Here is a 26,666-nt window from a genome sequence, read left to right as displayed (position 1 = left end):
AAAAGAAAAGAAGTTGGAAAAGTTACATAAAATGTATAACTTGGGCAAAAAAGAAAGAAAAGTACTGATACATAAATAGAAGAGTCACAATAGACAATAATTCTGAATTACCTTGGACAAGCAAGAAAGCATGACTTGAGGTTTCCCCAGCAATGTTGATGGCTTTCACCATGATGCTGGCTGAATCCTCAGCTGTCACATCTCTAATGACCAATTCACAAACGTTATCTTCAGGCCAATACCAGTAGATCCGGTCAGACCGCTCAATCTTGACTCCATTTTTATACCATTCACATTCAGGGTCTGGTTTCCCTACTACCCTAACCCGGAAATGGGCATCGGTTCCTTGACTTACTGTTTGGCTTTGAATTCGTTGTAAGATTTTGGGAGCCTCCATACTTGGACTAAGTTCAATTCTTTCTGGTTTAAAGGTTGGGATTGTGATTTTGCCTTCCTCCATGAGGGCTTTCTTCTCTTCCTCAGTTAACTCCTTTGTCCAGTGGAGAAGTTCATCCTTTGTCTTCTTAAGCAATTCTTCATAGGACTCATCTTTCTTCCGAGATTTAAGCTCCACTGCTGTAATGGCTTCATAATACCCTTCTTCTGTTCTGCGTTTGAATTTACTGCGTAACTCTTCTGACTCTTCGGATACCTTCTCATGTGTAATTCGTTCAGCCCTTTTCAGTTTGACAACTTCTTTGGTATCTTTGGCATCAACAGGTCTATCTACCTTCTGAACCTCAAACTGAAGTTTTCCAGGTTCATGATACTGAATTTCTGGCTTGGGTTCAGGGGCTCGGCGAAGGACAGACCGAAAGTCTTCCCTTTGTTCAATTTCCAGTTTTACTTTATGTTCAGTCACTCCTTCAGGGTTTTCAGCAGTGACCTTGACTTCTCCTGTGTCATAGGACTTGCAATCTACTATGTCAAGATAATAAATACCATCATATCGTACTCGGAACCTTTTGCTTTTGCGGATGAGCTGTCCATTTAGGTACCAGTTCACCTTAGGCTGTGGGTAGCCTGTAACTCGGCAGCGGAACCGTGCAGTTTCTCCTTCAAGTACTCGGACTGGTTCTGGAAACAAAACAATGTCAGGTTTTTGCTTCTCTTTTTGATCAGTTGTCACTCCAGTAAGTGCACCCTCATGGGCCATCCTCTCTAGTTCCTCAATTCTCTGCAACCCTTTCCTCCCTTCAGGTAGTTGAGATTCTTCAACAAGACTCTTTTCATCTTTAACAATAAGGGTGGCTGATGTATGATCCGTTCCATATTTATTACTGGCTCTGCAAGTGATCACACCACTGTCCCTGGAGTAGGCGACTCCATAGTCAAGGCTGCAATATCCAAATTCATTGATCATGCGAAGCCTGTTGGCTGCTTCCAGTGGCTTGCCATCATGGAGCCATTCAACCACCATGGTAGGATCACCAATTGGTGTGAGTCTGCATTCAAAGTGAGCAGGGCCAAAGCGCTTGAGTCTTAAAGAGGTGAGTTTTTTCTTAAAGAATGGTTTCTGTTGTTTCTCCTTGTCATAGAGATCACCCTCTTCCCATTGCTCTTGACCATATCGTAAATGGAGAGGCTCCAGTTCTGGAGCTGCAATCTCCTTGGCTCGGTATGTTCCACGTGGTATGATTAGTTTTCTTTCTGGTTCTGGTTCTGCAAAGTCAACTTCAACATTGACTTTACACCTCGTGGTATCTCGGCCAGCCTTGTTGATAGCCGTTGCAGTGTACCATGCAGAATCATAGCTGACAGTAGAATCAATTTTTAGGGCAGCTTCTCCTTTGGTTCCTTCAATTCTGTAATACATGTAAAAATACATTAGTACAAATAGAATGGTTGTTGAAATTGTCTAATAGTCTTAAAAATAATCTCCCACAAACTTACTTGATCTTTGGATATTTATGGGGTACAATAATGTCACTGTTTTTCAACCAAACAATGTCAGGATTTGGATTGCCAGTAGCCCTGACTTTCATCTCTAGTCTAGAACCTTCCTTTACATTGATGTTTTTCAGTTTTTCCACAAATACTGGTTTCACCTGGTGCTCCACAGCTAGAATAATAAGATCACAGTTCAGAGTAAGTGACACTGAAATACTTTTTGTGGCCTCTACCCTGATCATGCGGCATTTATCTTTCCCCACAAACAATACCTTCAACAGTTAAAGTCATAGAAATGGATGATTTCCCGGCTCTGTTCTGGGCAACCACTGTCCACTCTCCTGAATCCTCAGGTGTTGCAGGAACAATGATCAGTGACTGTGTGCCATCTTCTTTAATGACTAATTTATGGGTATAGTCATTGACAATCTGCTGGCCTGTAAACATGGGAGGAAAATATATGTTCAAGGATGTTTTAATTGTCAGAATGTTCCATAAATTTATTTTGAAGGTTGCTTTTCATTGAGTGATATGTCATTATTACATACCATTATGAAACCAGAAAGTCTCTGGCATAGGTCTGCCAACAACTTTTAAGTCAAATCTGGCAGTCTGTCCTTCTAAGCATTTGAATGAGGTGGGTTTTAATACAAAGACAGGCTTATAAAGTCTTTCCAGTTGTGACTCATCTGTGTCATCCAGACGCCGTCCCGGGGAAATACGCGCAGGTGACATGCGTGCAGGAGACATTCGGGCAGGAGACATGCGGACAGGAGACATACGGGCAGGAGACATATAAGCAGGAGACATGCGTGCAGGAGAACGACTTAATGACCGGGGAGAGACAGATCTAGAAAACAGAAGAAAATATAAGGAAAATGTAATTAATATAATTTAAAAGACCTAAAGGAAAGTAACCCAATGTATTTTTCTCTTTTTCATTTAGTAGATGTACACTTCATTTATCAGAAAGGAAAAAATGCTTATTAAATTTGAATAAAATAGATGACAATATAGTCACCAACTATATAACTCTTTAAGTTTTGCAAAGCATTTTACACATATTATTTCATTTGATCCTTATAACGTCCCTGTGAAGGTGACATTATTATTATTACTCCCATTTTAAAGATGAAGAACTAGAGACTGGAAGAGATTGAGTAATTTCCAATCAACTAGTCACACAACTAACATTGAGACAGAATTTGAACTCAGATTTTCATTACTTTAAGTCTAGCACTATACACATTACAGAACTTAAACACCTCTATAGAATGTACCTTCCTAAAATACATCCTTGGTTAAAATCATATGTTAGTGAAAAACAGAGTGATGATTACAACATGAAACCTGAAAGTAAAAGCTCCTGGTTCCTGCTTATGCTTTTGTTTATGTTTATATCTTAGAGCAATTAACTTTGCTAATTCTACTTTATTTTCACTTCATTAGTTATATGTTTTACCAGTGGGATCACTAAAGTACCTTAAGATCTAATCATTGGACCAGATAAACATGAAATACCCCAAAGCCTTACCGAATTCTGCTCATCGCATCAGGTGCTGGTATATAAGATGGGGCACCAAATGGTGCAGAAGGTTCCACATAAAGTTTGCCTGAGCAAATAGCATTCCCTTTGATATTGCTGGCAAATGCTGTATAGATTCCTTCATCTTCTGGAAGAACAACAGGTAAGCGTAGACTAGCTCTGCCATCCTGAAGAAAGTCCATTTGGTATCGTTCACCATGTTTGATGCGTTTGCCATCTTTGTACCATGCAATCTATAAAGAAAGAGCATCCATGAAGAGAATCAATTGAAAACCATTTTATCACAACCAAGTTGTGCTAAATCCTCATGATACCCAGACTTTTGGTGGACACTTCTCTTTGCATGTTACCTTGGGTAATGGATATCCAGACATCTTGCAATGGAAAGTAGCACTCATTCCCTCAACTACTCTGTAATTCTTTATTCTTAAGTCAAATCCTGCTTCAATAGTTTCAGACTCAGCAATGTCAACTGACATCTTTTCTTCACCATCTTCTTCAAGAAGCTCTTCTAATGTAGTCTTTATAATTCTGTATTCAATTTCTTTAATAAGTCTCTCTTCAAAGGAAGAAATATGGAATTCCTATGTGTGGAAAAAAGTGATAGTTTTATTTTCAAAGAAAGATTTTCAGTTTTCTATACCCCACAATCCAAGACTCCCAAGAATGACCCTATTTTCTCATCTGTTTCCCCCTTAAATAGGAGTATCTATTACACTTCATTTAGGAAAAATGGCAATGAAGATTTACCAGTATAATTTCATTGCTTTGTTCTTTAATTAATGGGGATGATCTGTCCTTGAAAAATGTCATGAAATTAAAGAATTCTATTGCAAATGAATATGGAAATATATTGTTTCTTATCATATACACTAAAGTCCCCTTCCATTCTCATCTCCATTTAAGATTAAAAAATATCATAGAAGAGAAATGATAGGAGAAAAAGATGAATAGAGAATACTATCATTCTCTTTACCTGGTCCTCTACAAAAGATCTGACCAGAACAGTATCTTTAGCCATTTTCTTCTTAATCAAGGCTTGTTCTTTTTCATATTCTTTTTCATATTCAGGGTAAGGGAATCCAGGTGCCATCTCCCCAACTTTCGGCTCTTGAACAAATGCAGTCATTTGTGTTTGGTAAAGCATTTCTTGCTGTGACTTCATCAGCATTTCATAATCAGCTAGGAGATAATGACATGAGTTAATTGCTTCCTTGTTAGACGATAAGCATGCCATGAATAATCAAGGAAGGGTTTGGCTAGTATAGAATTGGTAAATTCAATATATTAAAATCCATATTTCATAGAAGGTTCAATTCAATTAAATTCAACAAATATTTCTTAAGTATTTGCTTTGTGTTAGATACTAGACTGAATACTGGAAACAAAAATGAAACAATCTGCTGTCAAAGAATTTACATGTATTAGGAAATCACAAGATGATAAAGGCAAACAATAGGAATGAATTCACTTCTGTTTTGGGGTTAGAGCACTATTTGGGGACATCAGGAAAAGCTTCAAGTAGTGGGTAACACCAGTTTTGAGTCCTAAACCAGACCAGGATTGAGGAAGAAGGGTATTTCAGGCATGGTTGAACATCCTCCTCAAAGACATAGAGGTAGAAGGGAAGGAAGGAAAGAAGGAAAGAAGAAAGAAAAAAAAACTGGGAGGGAGGAAGGAAAGTGGAAAGGAAGAAGAGAGGAAAAAAGGAAGTTAAAGAAAGAGGAAGAATGAAAAGGTAAGGAAGTATAAAAGAAGGAAGGAAAAGAGTGGAAGAAAAGAAAAAAGGAAAGAAGGAAGAAAAGAAGTAAATAAAGAAGGAAGGAGAGAGGGTGGACTGGAAGGAAGAAAGGGATAGGAAATGAAGGAGGAAATGAGGAAAGGACAGAAGAAGCAACAAGGGATAAAGAAAAAAAGGACATTTATTAAATGCCTATAGGCACTTATTAGGCCTATAGGCACAGGCACTATATTATTTCATTTCAACCCCAGAACCACCCTGGGAAGTAAATGCTTTTATTACTCCCATTTAAAAGTTAAGGAAACCGAGGTAAACAAAAGTCAGGTGACTTGTCCAGAGTTGCATAGCTACTAAGTATTTGAGGGTGACTCAAATCAGGATTTAATCAATGTGCCTTCTCACTGTTAAAAAAAGGATTATCAGGTATGGGGAAGAGCAAGAAGGACAATTTGACAGAAACCTAAGAGTTTCCTATGTATCTGGCAAGATAGGCTGGGCACAAATTGTGATGGGCTTTATATGCCAAACAAAAGAATTTGTATTTTAGTCCAGAGGCAATAGGGAACTACTGAAACTCCTTGATCCTGACAGTAGCATGATCAGATCCATGATTTAGGAAAATCAATTTGCCATCTGCATAGAACATGCATTGAAGATGGGAGAACTGTTAACCAGGATACCAATTAAGAGGTTACTGCAACAATCTAGGGAAGTGGCAGTGAAAACCTGACCTAGTTCAGGTCAGGGAGAATCCACTGACTCTAGAATCAGAAAACTTAGGTTCAAATCCTTCCTTTGATGGTTACCAGTAGGATCTTGAACAAGTCATTAAACATTTCCTAGATTTCAGGTTCCTCAACTGTTAGAAGTTAGAATTGACCTGGAAAGTTCCTTCTAGTTTTACTGCTTGTATATGCTCACACTAAGGTAGTGGACATGGGTGTAGAGAGAAGGATGGCTTTTAAAGATGAGGATGGAGTAACTTGATGAATATAAAAAAAATTAGAGAAAGTGAAAAGTTAAGGATGCCTCACAGATGAATATTTGAGATATTCAAAAAAAGGGATTTACTTTAGAAAAAAAAGATCAACTGTGAATTGAAATATAAATTGATATGTGAAGACTACATTTACACTTAACATTTCCAAAACATATTTCTGTGTAAAATAAAGTAAAATAGTATTATGATGACCAAAAATAAATTTAAATGAAGTAGGGGGAAAGAGCAAGTTTGTCTATTTTAACATTCTTTAAAAATGTTACATTCTTTATTTAATAGAGTCCTTATCTGCCATTCAGTATGGGAGTGGAAATATGAAAGGATTTGTCAAAATCAAGATTCTTAAGTTTATTCCATATTCTGCACATATTTACAGGATGTATCTTTGCAGAGGTCTGAAGAGTTCACCTATTAGCACTCGTAATTGATGTATGGATTTTCAGGATGAACAAAAGTGTTCTGGTGCCATAGTCATTGACTTCATCTAGCCAATAATTTGGATATCATAGCAAAAAAATCCAATCCTTCTTTCTTTCTTAATGATGAGAACTCTAAGCCTAAACAAGTATATGACTATTACTCATTTTACAGAAGAGGAATGTTATCATCCAATATCTTTTTAATATCCTTAGCTTCCAGAGAGACAGTGCTGGTAGTAATGCCCCCTTTTTTTTCCTGGAGAGTTTCAAGTGTTGTCACATAAATGACTTCATTTATTTTCTCAGTATCCTAGTTCTTCTTGCTTTTTCCTACTTTTATCACTTGCCCTCTAACTCCCATGTCCTTCTTTATTCTTTTCTACTCTCCATTTTCTTCATTACTATCTCCTTTCTGATCAAAATTGACTGTTCTCCTGTCACTCTGTCTGCTTCATTTTTATAGAATTCATTCTTTCTGACCAACAGTTCTTGATATCACTATGTTCTTTCTCTCTATAATTCTGATTCTGGTTTCAATTATAGCCCTACCGAACTTGGACTTTATGATCAAATGGTCAAATAATTCCCCCACAGAAGCCTAGAAATCTGTCTCCACTTTTCTACTCCTTTCCTAGGGCATTTGAGAATATTTCCCTAATTAAGAGGGGCTTGGACCAAAGGTAGAGGTTGTTTCTATATTTATGTATTCCATAATTATATCTATTTCAATATTATAGAATCGAATGATTGGAAGGGACCTAAGGAGAGTTCAAGTCCAATCACAGGAGCCATGCAATCTCCTTTTTTTGAAAAATAGCAGTGACAGGGAATTCACTTGATCTATCCTTTTTATTTTTAGATAGCTCTAATTGTTAGGAAGCAATTCTATTACTCATTAAGTAATGGGTCAACATCCCCATATGGATGCATACATCCACATTATACTACGGGGTAGCTGGAGGAGTTAAGTCTTTGTATTAGCTGGAATATACTTGTCTGCATGTCTTATGCTATTTCTAGACTGTAAATTCTTTGAGGGTAGACTACCCTATAACACCCCAGAATTTAGCACAATGATTTCTGTATAGTAGGCACTTCTGATGAATATCTGTTGATGTTATTAGTAAGTGGAAAAACATGGACTAGCAACCAGCTCCTCTAATTCCCAAATCAACATTCTTTCAACATTTACCTTCTTCTAGTAAGGAGGCTGATGCAGAAGTCTCCCCATGCTTATTACGAATAACAATAGTGTATTCACCAGCATCATCAGCAAAAGTCATGGAAATCACCAGTCTGCATTCACCAGTTTGTTTGTTGTAACTTACTTTGTACCTTTAACAATAAATTTTGAAAGAAAATACATAATTATAATTCTATAAGAAAGTACCTTGTTTCACTATTGTTCAGTCATTTCATTGTGTCTATCTCTGTGACCCCATCTGGGATTTTCTTGGCAAAGACATCGAAGAACTTTACCATTTTCTTCCCCAGTTCATTTTGTAGATGAGTTATAAAGCTAGTAAATGCCTGAGGCTGAATTTGAACTCAGGTCTTCCTGACTCCAGGCCTAGTTCTCTATCTACTGAGCCACCTAGTTGCCTCACATGCATTGTACTTATTCCTGAGAAGATGATATATGAACTGAAAAAAATAGTAAAGTTTATATAGAACAAGTTTAAAATCAAGATATTTTATGGAATATAGTTAAATATAGTTGAACATGGAGGAAAACCAAATAGGTATTAATACTAAAGAATAAATAAGAGGAAAATTTCCATTTTAAAAGACCTTATTTTACATATCTTTCCTGAAAATAGAACAAAACAAAATAGAACCAAGAATATAGGGTTATGATGTTTCCATGGCTAGGCTGCCAGTTGAATCCATCATATTCCAAGCACAATACATTTTCCTTCATTTCATAAAGCTTTTATGTGGATTTAAGCCAAAGCTGGGAGAAATTTTCTTGATTCTACATTTGATGTATCTGTTTAAAGTTGTTTTTTCCCCCACAAGGCTTTGTGAGAAAGTATAAAAACACTTCAGGACAAATAAAACATGACAGGTCACCTGGAGAGAAAACTGAATGAATGAGAGTTAATCCCAGGGCGCTAGTGTATAAGTAAATTCTATCTTTTTTTTTCCTTCATGCATCATTTACATAACATAAAAACAACTCAGAGAACAATAATTTAGTCATCTAAGTACCTGTATCCAGTGGTGAGAGGAACACCTGCTTTTTTCCAGTACACATGGGGCTTTGGGTTGCCGCCAATCACGCATTCAAAAACAATGCTTCCACCTTCAACTAATTTCTGTACCATTGGTTTTCTGATAAAGAAAGGAGCGGCAGGTTCTCCGGGTCCAGCTTGTTCCTCTGGGATGCTAGTCTCCACCATTACCACATCTTTTGACTCCACAAAGCTGAAAAGACAGGTCCTATAAGATTACTGTCTTGGTTACCATCATGAGAAAGGAAGGGGTAGTCAGATTCATGTATGAGCTTTTGACTATGAGTTTCCAACCTTTTTTTATTGACTTTCAGTAAATTTTCCTATACTCCCTGTTAAACATGAAATGAAATAAATTTTATAATTTACCATCTCATGGTTTTCAGTAAGCTTTCCTATACCTGCCACTCAATAAGAAAATAAATTCTGAATTTTATCATGCATCTGAGCATAAGGAAGAAAAGAGTAATTAATTTTCAATAAGATAATATAGCTGTTTCTGAAATATTCCCAGAACTCCCTTGGTAGACTTCCTTGTGTTGCCTCTCAGGGCCACACAAAATCAATCAGGGAATCTTTGCTTTAGTCTTATTAATGAAAAGACATTTACCGTTTTGCTTCTGTGGTTAATTTCTCAGTAACAGCAGTTGTTTCTCTGCTTTCAAACTCTTCTGAAACTGTAAGGAAGACAAAAATTCATTGAATTAATATTCAGGTCTAGTATTTTGGGTCACACTCCAGTCTTGAATAGGAATTCCAAATTCGAAAGGTCATAACAAAGTCACAGCAAGATGAGCATCTGTCTGAAGTAAACAGGAGAAAAGATAAAGAAGCTTTCTATTGGGATAGTGACTGATAAAAGGAAGAAAGTGTATTGAGTGGGTGAGAAGGACATCTTTGACAGGTTGTTGGGTTTTTTCCCTTTTTAAATAAGGATACTTGCCCTGTACAGCTAAATAGCACGAAGTACTGACAGTTCCAGCCTCATTTACAGCAGTACAAGTAAACCTTCCACTGTCTTCTGCAAAGGCTTCTCGAATCATCAGTCGAGCAATCCCAGACTGGAAAGTAATCTGGAAATCAATGGAACTTTCGATTTGGTAATCTTCTCTGTACCACATCACAGTTGGGGATGGGTGACCAGAGATATGGCACTCCAGAGTGACAGATTCACCTTCTATGACTGTCACATTCTTTAGGCCCTAGAGAGAAAACCATAAAACATCATTATAATCATTGCCATCCTTATCATTAATTGACTATTTTTACAATGCATGCAAATGAAGTTGGGAATTTTAAATGGTAGCTCTAGGTCCAGGAGAAACTAGAGTCCATTGGGTCAGGACTCCTGAAATATCAGCATCTAGATACATTTCGAGATTGTAATAAATCTACCTTAAGGGGGGATATGATTTATAAATTCCTACCCAACTGTGTAAATTGATACCTGAAATGAAAGAATCTAGACCTAGAAGGAACCTCAGACATCATTTTATAGATGAAGACAAATAAGATCAAATTAGGTTGTGACTTTTCCAAGATCACACATACAGTTAAGTATCAAAGGTAGTATTTGAATCTGGAACTCTGACGCCAATATTTCTCTACTCTCCCAGATGCCTCTTAAAGAAGTAGAGTTGAGAACTGAACCCAAGTCTTTAGTGGATTTAAGTGAGGGGTTTTTTATTAGACAGAAATTACTGTAGTCATTTGCCACATGGCATTGCTCTTTTCCTCCTTGAATGATACTGATATTGTCTAGAATCTCTTCTTTGAATTGGAACATACAGATTTAATTAAGGTATTTCACAAATTAATCACTAAATATTTATTAAACCCTACTATGGGTTGAGAACTACATTAGGGAATGAGGACATGAAATACAAAAGACCTAAATGATTCCCATTCTCAAAACTTACAAAATCTTGGAAACAAAAATCATATAGCATACTCAAATGTTATTTAAACAGCTAGAGTCTCCTAAAATAATTTCAGTTTTTTACTCACTGAGACTAATGTTGGTGGAGTTACAGGAACTTCTGCTGGTACAGGTACTCTAGCTGTCTCTGTAACCTAAGATATTAAAAGAGATGTTACAAAATTCACAGTGAGTAGAAGGTAATAGCAGATGCTAATCCCTATGTTTGCTGGGGACAGAAGGTAGAAAAAAGTAAGTCACTGATAAGGTAAAGGACTTGGATAAATATAATATGAGCCAAATGAAATCTTTCACTAGTGCCTGCAAAAATGATTTATTTTTTGTCCAAATTTGTGACTTCTAGAATATCAGAAAACTTATATTTAAATATTGAAATAAATATATTTAAATATAAATATATATTTAAATTTAAACTTAAGTGTAATGACACTCTTAGAGTTTTCTAGGGGTATTGAAAAGGTAGGACTTGCCCATTGTCACACAATTAGCATAAAACAACTTGAACCTAAAATTTCAAGATTTCCAAGATGCTCCTTTACCACACCAACATATAATTTGAAACATGGTAAAATATAACAAATATAAAATTAAATATTTATATAATTTAAGTATAAATACAATTTAAACTATGTCCTACACATAGTTAGCTTTGTATCACTGATAGAACACTTCCTTCACAACAACTTGTGAATCCAATATTTACAGTATTATCAAGGACACTACAGATGAGAGAAGTTAATTGGTTTGCTCAGGATCATACCAGAGGTTGAACGAGGCTTAAATCTCAGTCTTTTGATCATAAGAATAATTGCCATTTTTCACTGCATTGAAAACTAATAATGAAAGGAACATGGTATCATGGAACCACTGACCTTTGTTTCTCGTCCTTTAAGTACTTCATAATGTTCTTCACGGACAGTCCCACCAGTGATACTCATCCCCACCTCCTTCTTCACTTCAATTCCAGCATGACTTTTATATGTCTCAGGTGTGTCAGCAAAGGGAAATTGGGGTGAGGGGGTAGGCTCCATTCTTACTCTAGTATCAACTGGCTTAACAACGGGAGCCTTCACTGGCTTGGTAATCTTCTGAACAGAAGTTGTTGACAATTCTTTTTGCAATGTAGCAATAGCACTGCCTGCTATTGATACCTGAAAGTAAAAAAAGAGAAGTCAATCAATGTGGTTACTCAAAGATGAACTTTGTCATTTTGTTTTCCAGTTTCCACTAGATTAAGAATGATCTACAATTTTATCAATATGGAATTTCCTCAATTGAATCATGGGAGCAAATAGTCTATGTCTTAGAAGAGGGGTAACTTTGGACAGAATTGCTGTCTGTTTTGTTTTTTGCTTGTTTTTATACAGCTATGAGCTAAGATGGTTTTTATATTTTATTTGGTTTTTGTTTTTGTTTTGCTTTGTTTTTGCAAGACAATGGGGTTAAGTGACTTGTCCAAAGTTACATAGCTAGGTATTTGTTAAGCTTCTCAGGTCGAATTTGAACTCAGGTCCTCCTGACTACAGGACCAGTGCTCTATCCACTGCACCACCTAGCTGCCCTGGTTTTTATATTTTAAAATAAAATATTGTTTCTTTTAAAAAGTAACTATTCTTAGCTCACAGATACAAATATAGGAAGGACAGTGTGGATTTGGATATGTCTTAAAGAATTGGTGGACTTGAAGAGTTTAACATTTTTGTCCAAGGTTACGTTGTTTCAGAGACTAGAACTTGAAGCTATTTATTTAAGATTTGTGTGTGTGTGTGTGTGTGTGTGTGTGTATTGTGTCTTTCTCTTTTTGACAACCAAAATGTTTAGAGATTGTCTCATCATAAATAGCTGTATCTTCATCAGTCATAATTGTGCTTTACATTTGTAGGGCCTGCTAAAACTGTCAAAGCATGTTTGAGGCTAAATTATTTCATTTAATGCTCCAAACACCCTGCAGAGTAGGTGCAAGTATGATTTTGCAAGTGTTAGAATCTTCATGTTAATTATAAAGGGATGGAAGATCAGAGAAACACTAATAAATGGTGCTAGCACTTGAACCCAGAAATATCTGAACCCCAATTCTAATACCTATTCTACTATACCTTCCATTTAGAAAGGTCAGTATCAATCTTTCTATACTCTAAAATGGTGTTTTCTAAAATATCTTGAATTAAATTAAGAAAATCCTTATTTTATTGCTCTTATTTTAAAGGAACCCTTTATCAGCAAAGTCTCATTTGCAAATTATCACTTAATCATCCTGATGAATATCACATTTTAATATGTCATAGTTGAAATTCAGAACCGGGAAGTTATTAAACCCGTGGATATATTTCAAAGAAGGACTTTTGGAAGAACACATTTTGATGGCAACCATAAATCTAAGTTATGCGAAGATAAAAATGCAGGTATTTAGAAAAATATTTTTATAACTACTCTATTATTTGGATTATTATTACTGTCATAGTGATTTACTGGTCCCACCAGTGAGTTAGATACCATACTAAAAAGAAATAATATAGGCTTAATTATTCTTGTAAAAATAAAATAGACTGAAATACTATGTCTATGAATTTTTCTTTGGAAAAATGCAGTATTTCTTTCAAGTTTCTAGGTTCATAGGAATATCCTGACCAGAAATAGGACAAAACTATAATTAATCAAATCATATCTCAGAGAAAGAATTTGAGTCTCTTAAATCTTCAAATGTCATCCATGTGGATATTTAGATGATTTGGGTAAAAATAGTCATTTGACCGTTGCTATTTGGGCTATTATTTTAACAGATTTTGAGGATGAATAAACAAAATGATGTAGAATAATGGGGCTTGAAGGGTTTTCAAAGATTTCTGTTTGTCCCCATCACCTTGAAAGTACTAAATAACTAAGTTAATTAATAGTCATTTTTCATAAGGAGAGGAAAAATACAAAGGGAAAAATTGCTAACATTTATATAATGCATTAAGGATTACAAAGTGTTTTACACATATTGTTTCCATACTCTATGAGGCAGATAAGGTATTCTATTTTATAGATGAAGAACCTGAGACTAACAGAGGTTAACTGACATGCCCAGGGTCACACAGCTAGTAGATGTAGTAGGTTAGAATGATAATCAAGAACTTCCAGTGGAATCAAGAGATTTATATTTAAATTTGAATATGTATCATTCTAAAGTATTCTAGGTATAGGAAATATCTTTACCAATAAAGTTTAGGACTTTCAAATATGTCTAAAAGTGTTGCTTAAACCATATATATCCAGTGACTTCCCTAGGGTCACATGCTTACTGGCATTAGATGAATTTGAACCTGATTCCAAACTCAGTGCTCTTTTCTAATATGTCATGCTACCTCTACATGTGAGTCATATTACTATTTGAAGAGGTTTGGGATTTTAAATGAAAAATGTTGCATTGAGGATACATGGGCTTATTGGGATGGTTCATATTTGTGATTTAATCATTGTAGAGGACTAAATCAATAAACATGTATGAAGTATCATCTATCAAAATGGGTACTGTGCTAGATGCTAGGAATGTTGAAACAAAATAGTCCATAAGCTCAAGGATCTTATATTTTATCAGAGGGAAAAAAACTCACATGTGTACATGTCTGTTCTTCCTCAACTCTTTGTGACCCATGGACCATAGCATGCTAACTCTGACCATGGGGTTTTCTTGGCAAAGATAGTGGAGGGATTTACCATTTTCTTCTCCAGTGAATTAAAGCAAAGAAAAGTTAAGTGACGTATCCAGGGTCACATAGCTAGTAAGTGTCTGAGGCTAGATTTGAATTCAGGAACATAAGTCTTCTTGATTCCAGGCCTCAAGGTGGGCACATGAGATGGTAGGGGTATTGAAAGGTTCAATTATTTGCCAGGGTTATGAAGGGTACAAAGTTATATATTTATTTACATCTTATCAACTGGATTAACTAAATTCAATTTATTAACACCTTTCATCTTTTAACCTATTTCTATGTAAAGTGAAGTATTTTGTAAAGGGGGAATTGTAATCCAATTTCTTTAACAGAAACAATCAATTATCTACATATAGGATTTAATTAAAAGGCTAAAAAACATATACTGTGTGAATATAAACAATCTCTATTGACCAAAATTACATAAAGAGTTAGCTTATGGATTATTTATGTACTTTGCAAACATTTCTATTAATTATACCCTCACTTTAAAAGCCTCCAGGTCAAGCAAACACATACATACACACACACATATCTCTGTGATATATGTGTGTGTTCATGTTTATGTATATATTTGAATACATACAGATGAACATAAACATATATGTATATCTGAGTGAATGTTTATGTATATGTGTATATACAATTAAAATTCCTCAGGAGAAATTTGAATTATAATTACCAGTAAACTAGATGAATTTTTATTAGCCTTTAGCAAAACCTCAGAATATGATAAACTGAAAAGATTGTTTAGTACTACGTCTGAAAGATAAAGCAAAGTGGGGTCTTACACGTGGGTCACCTGAGAAAAGATATTTTGTTAACTCTCTACAGATACTATTTTACCAGCCAGATATACTCTTAAAGGATCAGTCATCACATTGTTTTTAGGTATGAAGGCCATCTGACACCAATGAGCAGAAGATGACTCTCAGCCCCAGTCCATGACCCAGGCCTTGTGTTTATTTTGATTTTGCTTATAAATATAGAAGTCATCTAACTCAATAGAAAGTGGACTCCTGAAAGACAGAGACTGTCTCAATTTTATCTTTGCATTCCCATACCTACCTAGCCCAGTACCTGGAATATGTCATGTACTTAATCAATGCTTGTTTATTAATTAATTGACATTGGATAGTTCTGGAGAGCCTTAGCAAATATGATATAACCATTTTTTAAATCAAGGATTTTGGTTCTTTATCTCCCATTGACTAGAAACCTATTGATTACATTTTGTCTCACTTTTTACCTCATGTCCATGCTCCGTTTTAGGAACAGAAATTTTTGAAACGGTAAAATGAGGACTTGCTGTACGAGGGCGTGTGTGTTCCACATGGACTAATCTTTCAGTCGTCAGGTCTGACGTTTTCTTGATCTGTAAGAAAATAAAATTCAGTGATGATAGTTAAAAAAGGATGAAAGCCATTTATGTTTGCAGAGAAAGACAGAGAAAATAGAGGATGCCTGGGAATCTAACCTGTGATGATATGTGCATTCCCATTTGATCTGTTGTTGAGATATGTGTTTCAGAAGGCACTGGTACCACTGCGGGTTTGACTGCTTTAGGGACAACATGAGGTTCAGAAGCTGGACGCTGGGGATGCTCAGTTATTCTGGTTGCGGAGATCTGTTCTTTATAGCCATACTCCAAAGTTGTTTGTTGCCCATATGATTCTTCAAAATGCCCTGGCTCTCGGGGCTCTCTCACACGGGCTTGATCGACTGCAGCGACAACAGTGGCCACAGCTTCGGCCTTTTTTCCAGTTCCCATCTAGAGATAACACATCCAAAGTTTAGGGTTAGTCACGACTAAGTAATGACTGGGTAAACATTTTCTTCTTGGTATATCAGTCAAAATAAATACAAATACACACATACAGTTAAACAGACACAGACACACACACACACACACACACACACACACGCACACCCCTTCCTATTTTACAAATAACAATAAGAGGCAGGCAATTCACTTAATATTACATAAAATGTATAAACTTAGTGATGTATTTTTCTCATTTATTATTCATTTAATTTTGCATATATATTTTGATAAAAATGTGCAAATACTTTATTCACACAAAAACAATAAAATACACAAAACTGGAAGCATAAGCATGGAATAAAAGCAGATATGTGCAGACAATTTTTGGAAGATTAAATAATGATTATTGAGTAAATTGGACAATAAAGACATACACTATTTCCTTTCTTACTTCCACTGCCCCCCAGCCTTCACATAATACTAACTCTGGGTCCCAGTTTTTTGGGGTATTTGTTTGCATTGATATTATGATAATTATCTACATATATCAAGTTGTTTTATGTGAACAGTGTCACCATGTTCATAAAAATACACACTCACAAACAGTGATATCTTCATGTTCAGAGGAGCTAGAGTCAATATAGAGATGCGTGTTTTGCATGCAAATATTAGATAACATGATGGCTCATGAATGTTCATTGAATGCATGAATATATTTGAGATTCCCCATGAGGAAAAACTCTTCAGATGTTAGAATATCTCTATTAAAGAACACCAATGAAAACTAGTATTCTTCACCAATTAAAGTACTGGAATGAAAAGGGAAACATTTTCATATTAAGAAAAAAATGGATCCTTTTCTACTGATGGCCTCTTCCTTTTTTTCCACAATTATCAAGATTCAGAACTCTGAATTAGTCAATAGCACAGGTGGAAATGGGATGTGTGGTTATTTTCTCTTTTCTGGAAAGGGCTATGATAGAGAAACAGCTTGTGGAAAAGATGCTATTTAAAAAAAATCTTGTAAACTAGGAGGTTTTAAACCTGTGGTCCTTGAATTTTTTAATGAATATTTTGATATCTGCATTTTTAACAGAATTGATTTCCTAGGTAATCCTATTTATTTTTTTATGCATTTAAAAAGCTATATTCTAAGAAAGGATCCATTGCTTTTACCAGAGTGCCAACCAAAATAATAGTACTTTGTCAAAACTGGTCTGTGTATTACATTTTGATTTTTTTTTAAATTTTGTATTTAACAATTCCAGGCATCTACATGGACACTGATGTTTGACAATGCCACACAAGAGTATTGGTTGCAGGGATTTAATTATGTGATCCAATGCAATATAAGTACTAAAGAGTGGTTCAAAAAGATAATTTTGTTTGTTTGTAATAGATGGTCTAGATTCTAAGTTTTCAAATAGGTTATCTTCATTCATTTAAAAATAACACTCTCAACAGTTTAAAATGTAAACGACTAGGAGGATTTTAGATTTCTCCCCTGCAAATATCTAAACTGATGCAAGAATTGCAAATAGTTCCCTCAATTCAAATATGCATCTAATTTTTTTAGTTTTTTTTTGGCAAAGCAGTGGGGTTAAGTGACTTGCCCAAGGTCACACAGCTAGGTAATTATTATAATGAGACCAGATTTGAATTCAGATCCTCCTGACTCTAGGGTCAGTGCTCTATCTACTGCACCACCTAGCTTCCCCCACAAATATGCATCTTAAAAGAAAAATGTCAATAATTTGGTTCCATCATTTATTGTTCCTTAGTCTTCAGACTTGATTGACACATGAAACATGTCTTTTTGGGCTTTGTAAAAAATAATCTCAATGATTCATCTTATGTTTGTGTGGCACTTTATAGTATTCAAATTATTTTGTTTTATTTTTCATTTCATCTTAATAACACCTAGTGAGAGGTAGAGCAGGTACTATTATCACAGTTTGAGGGAGGAGGGTTTAAACCATTATGTCACTGATATGAGGAACTTAGAGAATGGAAATGCTTTTACCATTTGACCAATTAATATTTAATAATAATAAATATTTATTAAGTGTCTAATATGCACCTCTCTTTGTGTCAGGCACTGGGTATACAAACACAAAGCATGAAGCAATATTTATAAAGAGTGTGGATCAGCAGCCTTTTTATAATTCATCTTTCTTTAGAAATTTGCCTGGAGCACAGAAAGGCTAAATGACTAGCCAATGGATATAGCTATTATTTGCCAGAAAAAGGTCTTGAACACATATCTTTCTGATTTCAGAGCTCTGTGCTCCTCCATTCTTCCTCTCATCTCCTACTTTGTAGAGAAGATTATAGTCTCTAAGAGGTAAAGAACTGATTGTTGGTCTCAATTTAAGAATAGACCTTAAAAAGGAAAAAAAAAGTTTAACATGAGAGATGTTAAACTTCATAGGGACTGTCATAGTTCCTTAATCTTAATCATACCGACAAAAATTCTAACATTTTTAGAATGTAAAATGTTAGTTGTGCCTAACAAGTGATAATTTACATGAGATTATCTTCTGATGTTTACATTTTTCTAGTAGGATTTTTTTCAATACCCGAAATGGTAAAAGCATGTTTATAACTACCAAGTCTTTTTTTTTAAAGACAAGAAGAAAATTTTGAAATTAAAAGGTTTTGAAGTGAGAGAACTATTCAAAGCAGAATCCAATTCACACTTAGGAAATGCTGTGAATTCATTTAGTGAACTCAAAGAAAAAAGTAACATTTAAACTGACTTTTCACCACTAGAAATGCCAAGTGTCTGCCAGTTGGAGACTTCACTGGGTTCAATTACTTCTGAAATAGTGTTAGGCAACTAAGCAATCAGAGGGATCAACCAGACAACAGACAAGATTGGATGGATTGTTCTGAAGGCTGATGGAGTTTAATGAAACAATGCTTTGCACCACCATAGCAATGGTTTTCACCTCATCATGAAAAAGATGGATTTGTTCTTGAACAGCAAAACCTTCTCTAGTTCTTGGCATTACATTTGGCCCTGCGCCTTTGACAGAAGTGATTACTACTTTTGGTAAAGAAGTCCTCTCAGCATCCATCTTTAGCTAATTTTATGACAAAAATGAAAGTTATTTTTACATAGCACTTTGAAAGGTTTCATGGAAATTAATTTTATAAACAGTTTACCCATGTGGAATGTCCCATTAGAAAGACTGTCATGCATAAGATATATGGTTTGTCACAGAATGTTATATCTATGGAATGATAACTTTTTAAAAACAAGTTTCTCTTAGCAATAACATTATAGAAAAAGTCACTAAGACAGAGAGTAAGGTTCACGTTAATGAAAGAAAACAACAAATATGTGAGGAAAATACCAACAGAAATGAAGAAGTTAATTTCAAACTTTACTGCTAAATTTTAAAAGAATAGATTATTATGAAAAAAGGAAATGAAAGGTTAAAAGAAATTTATTGTGGTTTAGAGCAAGAGTGAAAGATGTGTCCAAAGGGAAGAGATTAATGGAGGAAGGTCTCAGTGTGCAAACAACTATAGTCACCTTTTCATGGGTTATGTGTACTTGCTCTTGTTGGATAGAAATTCCTTCTCTAGTTCTTGATATTGCATCCTGTTTGGATTTAGTGGTGGCAACTACTACAGTAGGCGCTGTGGTTTTCTCAGCTTCTTTTCTCATCTGATTTTTACAGTAAAGATAAAGATGAATGATTCTCACAGGATTATAAGGAAAAGTATTTGCAAGTGGATTAAATACAAATGAAGGAATGTGGAAGGAGAAAATTAAATCAACTTATTGTTCTTGATATGAAACAATATCTGAGATTCATGGTGCACACATACACACACACACACACACACAAAACACATCCATTTCACAAAAAGTGGATGTGCCCACTAATTCATCACTGATTTATATCAGCATGTTTTATTTGGGAAGATTCTCTTAAAATCACTCTGCATGCAAAGAGATATTTTTTATCCCTGGAAGACATGTTAATCATGGAAATTAATGATAAATCAGGAAGGGAGGGTAATGTATAGTAATATTAACAATAGACAAATATCCTGGTTCAGTAGTTGCTGAAAAATTAAAGGAGTCAGAAAGAGAGGGTGTTAATAATTCCTTTTTATGATGATTGGCAGTGAAATGTTAAGAAGAGGAAATTTCACACCTATGACAGTTATCATCACCTTTTCATGAGTAACATGAAATTGTTCATGTCTGACGGCCATTCCTTCTGTACTTCTCTGTGAAGTTTCTTGAACCTTGGCTTTAGCAGCTGCAACTGCTATTGTAGAATGAGCAAGTTTCTCAGCTTCCTTCCTCATCTGATTATTATAGCAAAATAAAGATTTGAGCTCCATATGGTCCCAAAAAATCATAGCATACTTTTAGAAGTAATAATACAAGATGCAGGGATGTAGGGTTGCTAAGGAGGGAGTGACCAATTTCCATTTATGAAAATGAAAAATTATAGGGAATCAATTTAAAATATTAGCTGTAAGTAAATCAAAAACTTTGCACTGTGATACATATATGTATATATGTGTATATATATGTATACAGACTTTATATTAAAAATCTTAGCCTTCATGCAAATGGCTGAAGATATTGATGAAAATAAGAATGATAAGCAGGTTAATAATGAATAAAAAATCAAATATGCAGGAGAAATAATAATAGTAGTTCAAATTTTAAAGCATTTTTAGCTTTGGTTTTAGGAAGGAAAATATAGATTAATTCCTATATTCTTGATTAAATAATAGGTTTTCTAAAAAAAGAGTAAGTTGTGAGAGTTAATTTTGCATCCAGAATGTCTGTATTCACCTTTTCTTGAGTTATACGTAATTGTTCTTGCTTAGAGATTTCTTCTCTAGTTCTTGATAGTGTTTCTTGTTTGACTTTAGGAGGGGCAACTATTACTTTAGGTACCACTGTTTTCCTAGTTTCTTTTCTTATCTAAAGATTAAAGTAAAAAAAAAAAGGAGGGGGGATAGGGGAAAGAATTAAATTCCATGTGGTCTCTGGTAAAAGCAACATAACAAAAAAAGAGTGAAAGGTTATAGAAAAGATGATGAAATTTCTTCCTATTCAAGGACATCTCTATGCAAGTAATTCAATAAGACTTCATCGTAGCAAAATTGCTTGGATTCTCCATACTACAAGCTATGAAAAATCTATAGATCTAATGAGATCTACAATGTAAGATTAGACTCAATTTCTTATAAGCTTTTACAATGCAATCCCATCAATTTCATATAGACTGGTTTATTCTATGAGATTATTCCAAAAGAATGGTAATAAGAAATATTTCTGTCATTTTCTTTCTTGCACTTTTAGATGTCATCTACTTCAATAGGAAGATTTTAAAAAATTCAACTTGTGATAAAATGTTAGTAAGCATTCAAAATGAAATCTAGATGATGTTTAGAAATGTAAAACGATTGTGAAGATGAGCAAGGTGAAAAAATGTGACTTAGAAATTTTCTAATCCAGAGAGAGAAAAAGTAATGATGAAAATAGGTGATGAACATGTAAAAAAGTTTGTTTTTAAGACCATGCCACCAAGATGTAGCAGTATTCACCTCTCCATGAGTTATGTGCATTTGTTCTTGTATTGTGACAAGCTCTTCTCTAGCTCTCAGCACTATTTCCTGTTCTTCAAGTTTGTCAGAGGCAGCTACCACCATAGCTACTTCAGTGCCCTCGGCTTCCTTTCCCATCTGAATATTTGAGTGAAATCAAAAATTGAAGTTCATGTGCCCCAGATAAAGTGTCACGAGGTCAGGAAAGAATAAACAAAGAAAGAATGGGTACAGGATAGAGGGAAGAAAACTCAACATTGTCCTCTCTTTCCTCTTCCCAAGCCCAGTTTGCAATTCCTAGTGAGAAAGCTTTAATCTTAATATGAATGCCCTTGGTTTAGTCTTTTATAAAATGCTTATGTAGCACCATTAACAACAACCCTTTGGGGTAGGTAACTCTCCGAATGTAACCCTGTGACCCAGATTTGGGCTCTTGAGTAATAGAGTCATAATGGAAGCTTCAGATGATTAGTCATCAGTAATAAAATGGCAAATATAGGGTTTTTTTTGGGAGTGACAACTAGGATTTTTTGCTGAAAACAAAGTCTCCCATTGCCTTTGATAAGAAGGAAACAGCAACATCTAGTTAGGTTCCCATAACCTTTTTAAAGTCAATCTGAGGTCTGATATAAAGAAGAAAAGCACAGAACCAATGCTGGAAACAGATAATATAAAAGTGCAATTGTCCCAGTCAGGAAATAGAGGATAAAAAATCCATACCTTTTTTTCCCTAAAACTTAAACCTTGAATTTAGTGTCTGAAGTGAAAAGATGCAAGTGGAATAGAATATCATTTCCAGTTTTGTAACATTTATTGTTAGTGAGGCAAAACCTTAGTTGATAGGGTCAGAGAGTTTTTAAAATTGGAAGTCCCTCTTTCCTAAATAGTGAGTCAACACAATTTTGTGGCTAGCATTTATATGTCACTGTAGCAATAATAAAATGCTTTACATGAATTGACTTATTTGGGTATCACAGCAACCTTGGGAAGGTGTAACAAGGATGACAAGACTGATAATAACCATGATGACGATACCAGCATTTATGCTGTGCTTGAATATGTTCTGTTTGTTGAAAGGATGTGGTGGTTTGCCCATGAACTATAATCTCTTTGGAGAACTAGACTCACCGTCTCTTGAGTTACTTGTACTTGTTGCTGTCTTGTCATTATTCCTTCAGCAGTTTTAATTTCTTGTTCTTTAGCTTTAGCAGCAGTAATCACTACCTTCGGTACAAAGGCTTTCTCGGTTTCTTTTCTCATCTGTTTTTAAATGATAAAAAAGATCTTGTTTTCTTTTTTTTTCTTAAATGAAAATAACATGATTTTTTATAAAGCAGCAATGTGGGAAAGGAAGCCAAATTCTTTCACAGGTCTAAACACTGAATTAAAGTAACACAAAGTACGGTTAATGTAATTCTAACATTTCTACTCTTACTGTCCTAAGACAGTTATACTTGGATAACGAAAGTAGCATCCAGAATTGAAAAATATAAATACTTAATTTTTAAAGTTTTGGTTTTTTCTATACAAGTTATCATTATATAGCAGAATGTTTAGGTATATAGAGAGGTCCTGATTACTGTAAATAATGAATTCCTAAAGTGGTTGCATTATTCAAATTCACACTGAATTTTTTCCAGTGAACTGGAATCAATTACCATAGGTCCTGTAGTTAGGAAGATTCATCTTTGGGAGTTCAACTCCAGTCTCAGATACTTCCTAGCTATATGACCCTGGACAAGTCACTTGTTTGCCTTGGTTTCTCATCTGTAAAATGAGCTAGAGAAGTAAATCTAGTATCTTTGCCAAGAAAACCCTAAAATGAGGTCATGGAGAGTTGGACATGACTGAACCACAGCCAGCCCAATCACTATGTACCAAGCTACCTACTGGGATAACCTCTGGGGATATAAAAAGAAGCAAAAAGTAGTCTCTGCCTTCAATCTAACCAAGTTTTTTTTTAATTGGGCAACAAAATATGACCCTGATGTACACATGTATTAAGCATTAGATTTCACATCTAAAATCATGATATTTACCTTTTCTTGAGTTATATGTATTTGTTCTTGCTTGGTAGTAATTTCTTCTCTGGTTCTCAATTTTAATTCCTGTTCCTTGGCTTTATCAGCAGCAACTACTACCTTGGTGGTAGCAGTCCTTGCTTCTTTTCTGGTCTAATTTTCATAGAGAAAAAATGAATTCTTTAATTTACCTTAATCTAAAAAGTCTCTATCATATATCATAAAAATCATAAATACCACAAGATGCAAGAAAGAGCTGAGATTTGGGAGGAAGAAAGAAAAATTGAAGTATAATAGTAACTAGATGAGTAGGGAAATGGCTGGATTTTGTGGTATCGGTCTTGGCATAATAAACAAGTTTCAATTAATATCTCCTTGGAGGATAGGGCAACTTCAAGAAAAAGGACCCAGATTTCTTCCCTGGCTCTGCTGATAACTTGGAGTGGGAAATTGCCTATAGAAATAGGTGTCCCTAAATCTTTGCTTCTTATTCTGTCTAATAAATGAAGGGCTAGGATTAGATGATCCCTGGAGGTTTCAGGTTTTTAAATTACATGTTTGATGACTCTCTTTGAGGAAACAAAAAATGAATTAGATGACTCCCTAGATTCTAGAGAGACTTAGAAACAATGGGAAGATGTTGCAAATAAGCAAATTTAGCCCAGAGATCAGGAAAATATCCCTAATAATTAGATCTATCTAAAAGTGGAGTGAGCTTACTCTGTTCTCCAGTTATTAGAGATTTAGGGAAATTCTTTTTCAAGTATATAGTGAATTAACTGCCCTCCAATTTAGTTTTGAGATATAGTTCATTTAGTAAGGGTCTGGAATAATTCCAAATAAGGAGACAAGATTCAAGTTTTCAGTGAGTCAGGTTAAGTTAGCATTTGTGGCTGTGTCCCTAAAACAGCCCTGCAAATGCAATTAAAGAATATAAAAAAGGGCAGAGAATGTGCAAACTATGCAGAGTATATGATACTAAAGAGGCACCTAGATGGTTCAGTGGATAGAGCACTGGCCTTGGAATAAGGAGGATGGGAGTTCAAATCCAGCCTCTTACACTTATTAGTTGTGTGACCCTGGGCAAGTGACTTAACCCTGATTGCCTCACATCCAGGGTCATCTCCAGTCATCCTGATACATATCTGATCACTGGACCAGATGGCTCTGGAGGAGAAAGTGAGACTGGTAACTTAGCACAGCACCCCCTCACAAAAATCGAATTTATGTTCTTGTCATGGCATCACCTTCCTGATGTCATGGTCTTCTTTGAGAATGAAAGACGAACATTATTATTAATATTATGCCCTACTGATGACAGACCTTCTTTCAGAAGAAATCTATCTATTAATTACTCTACAAAGCAGGTCTGGAAAGTTCTGATGATGCCAGGCCAGTAAGTTGAGTTTCCTGGACTAACTAATGCTCATGATCTAATGGTTACTGTCTCCTCCTATTTGGAATAATCCAAAACAGATAGAACCCCAATACCACCATAGACTTTGAGAGATCCAAACCCATGGAGTCACACTATTATATCTGTTACTACCTCAGTTAAAGTTCTGTCCTAAGTTAGAGATAGGATTCAGCTATAGATTTGCATAATTCCTTTGGACTACTACCAACATCTATGCCCTCAAGATCACCTCCACACACTAGGTAGTAGTATAAAAAGGTCACATGAAAACAACTTTTGCCTGAGAATAATGATCCTCAGTTCTGGCTAACTCTCTAACCTCCTCTGAGCTCTGAACCATGTCTGCTTAGAACTATGTTACCTATTGGCTCCTTTTTCCTAGGCTGGCATTCTGGACTTGACTTCACAGCATCTGTCTATCCTTTCCTTCTTGACTTAACTTCCATGAACTCCTGTTCACTATATCTTCCTCACTTTTTGCAGCATATTCACTAAATCTCCCCAACTCTGTTTGCTCTTCTTGATGATCTCTTACCTTCCTGACTTTGTCAGGACTATTTTTTTAGTTGGATTCCTAGCCAGAATCCTTTCTAGCTGCCACTCCCAAACTCCTGCAGCCCAACTTGGATATTTTAAACAGTTGTTTAGAAGTTATTTAGAGGAGAGTCAGAACTCCCCTTAGAATGGGTCAACAGTGACCAAGTTTGGTTCCCAAGGAGAAAAATGGAATAGACCACCCTCCTTTCTTTCAGAGGTAATTATGCATGAAAAACACTGAATATAATTTTGAAATTGGTTGATGTGTTGGTCAGCTTCATTGAATTATTTTTCTCTTTCTTCTTTACTTTTTGTTATAAGGAATAGCTCTTTGGTGGGAGAAGAGGGGAAAGATAAAACAGGAAACGAAGGTGATAAAAAAACAAGAGATTGATATATTTTAACAAAATTAGTCTATATTCATCAACCGAACAAGAATTTCCTGAGGGGGTTTCCCTTTGGAATAGAAATAGTACTAGTATAACTTTGGAAGGGCAAAATTGTCAACTTTTGTCTAATGTAAGAAAAATGACACGGTCCTATGAAGGGGAAGGGAAACCAAAGGCATCCCCATGTTCCAGGTACCTGCTCTTGAACAGGTTGCACGTGCACTGCAGTCGTGGTTGTCCTCTGTGCAGTCTGTTCTACAGCACTTGTTACTGGTTCTCTCACTCTTGCCATATCAACTGCGGCCACAACAGTCGCAACAGCTGCGCTTTTGTCAGTTTCTTGTCTCACCTAAGAGAGAGACACCAAATGACATTATTTTCATACATAGCAAAGATTAGGACACAACAGAAAGAAATAGTCAAGAGATCATATTAGAGAACGTACAAGGTTTCAGATGCCACTCACTGACTTGAGAAGCCAAAACAA

The 26,666-nt window shown here is 35.3% G+C and overlaps 1 protein-coding gene across 1 annotated transcript in view; it reads right to left on the bottom strand.

Moving 5' to 3' along the window:
• The window catches only part of TTN (titin), a 408,614-nt gene that overhangs the window by 360,296 nt on the left and 21,652 nt on the right, over nt 1-26,666 (bottom strand). Inside the window, exons 8-28 of the mRNA XM_074212758.1 lie at nt 26,376-26,528; nt 23,855-23,989; nt 22,944-23,075; nt 21,816-21,953; nt 21,058-21,189; nt 20,421-20,558; nt 15,942-16,235; nt 15,714-15,839; nt 11,642-11,920; nt 10,838-10,903; nt 9,774-10,032; nt 9,441-9,507; nt 8,808-9,023; nt 7,789-7,931; nt 4,413-4,618; nt 3,787-4,020; nt 3,425-3,669; nt 2,439-2,740; nt 2,163-2,327; nt 1,894-2,062; nt 112-1,805 (exon numbers count right to left, since the gene is read on the bottom strand). Of these exons, the coding sequence (XP_074068859.1) occupies nt 112-1,805; nt 1,894-2,062; nt 2,163-2,327; nt 2,439-2,740; nt 3,425-3,669; nt 3,787-4,020; nt 4,413-4,618; nt 7,789-7,931; nt 8,808-9,023; nt 9,441-9,507; nt 9,774-10,032; nt 10,838-10,903; nt 11,642-11,920; nt 15,714-15,839; nt 15,942-16,235; nt 20,421-20,558; nt 21,058-21,189; nt 21,816-21,953; nt 22,944-23,075; nt 23,855-23,989; nt 26,376-26,528 (5,293 nt within the window). The remainder of the gene's footprint in view (nt 1-111; nt 1,806-1,893; nt 2,063-2,162; nt 2,328-2,438; nt 2,741-3,424; nt 3,670-3,786; nt 4,021-4,412; nt 4,619-7,788; nt 7,932-8,807; nt 9,024-9,440; nt 9,508-9,773; nt 10,033-10,837; nt 10,904-11,641; nt 11,921-15,713; nt 15,840-15,941; nt 16,236-20,420; nt 20,559-21,057; nt 21,190-21,815; nt 21,954-22,943; nt 23,076-23,854; nt 23,990-26,375; nt 26,529-26,666) is intronic.

This window comes from Macrotis lagotis, chromosome 1 (genome assembly GCF_037893015.1).
Source record: "Macrotis lagotis isolate mMagLag1 chromosome 1, bilby.v1.9.chrom.fasta, whole genome shotgun sequence".
In the NCBI taxonomy this organism is placed as follows: Eukaryota; Metazoa; Chordata; class Mammalia; order Peramelemorphia; family Peramelidae; genus Macrotis; species Macrotis lagotis.
This window is presented reverse-complemented; position numbering and strand designations above follow the sequence as displayed.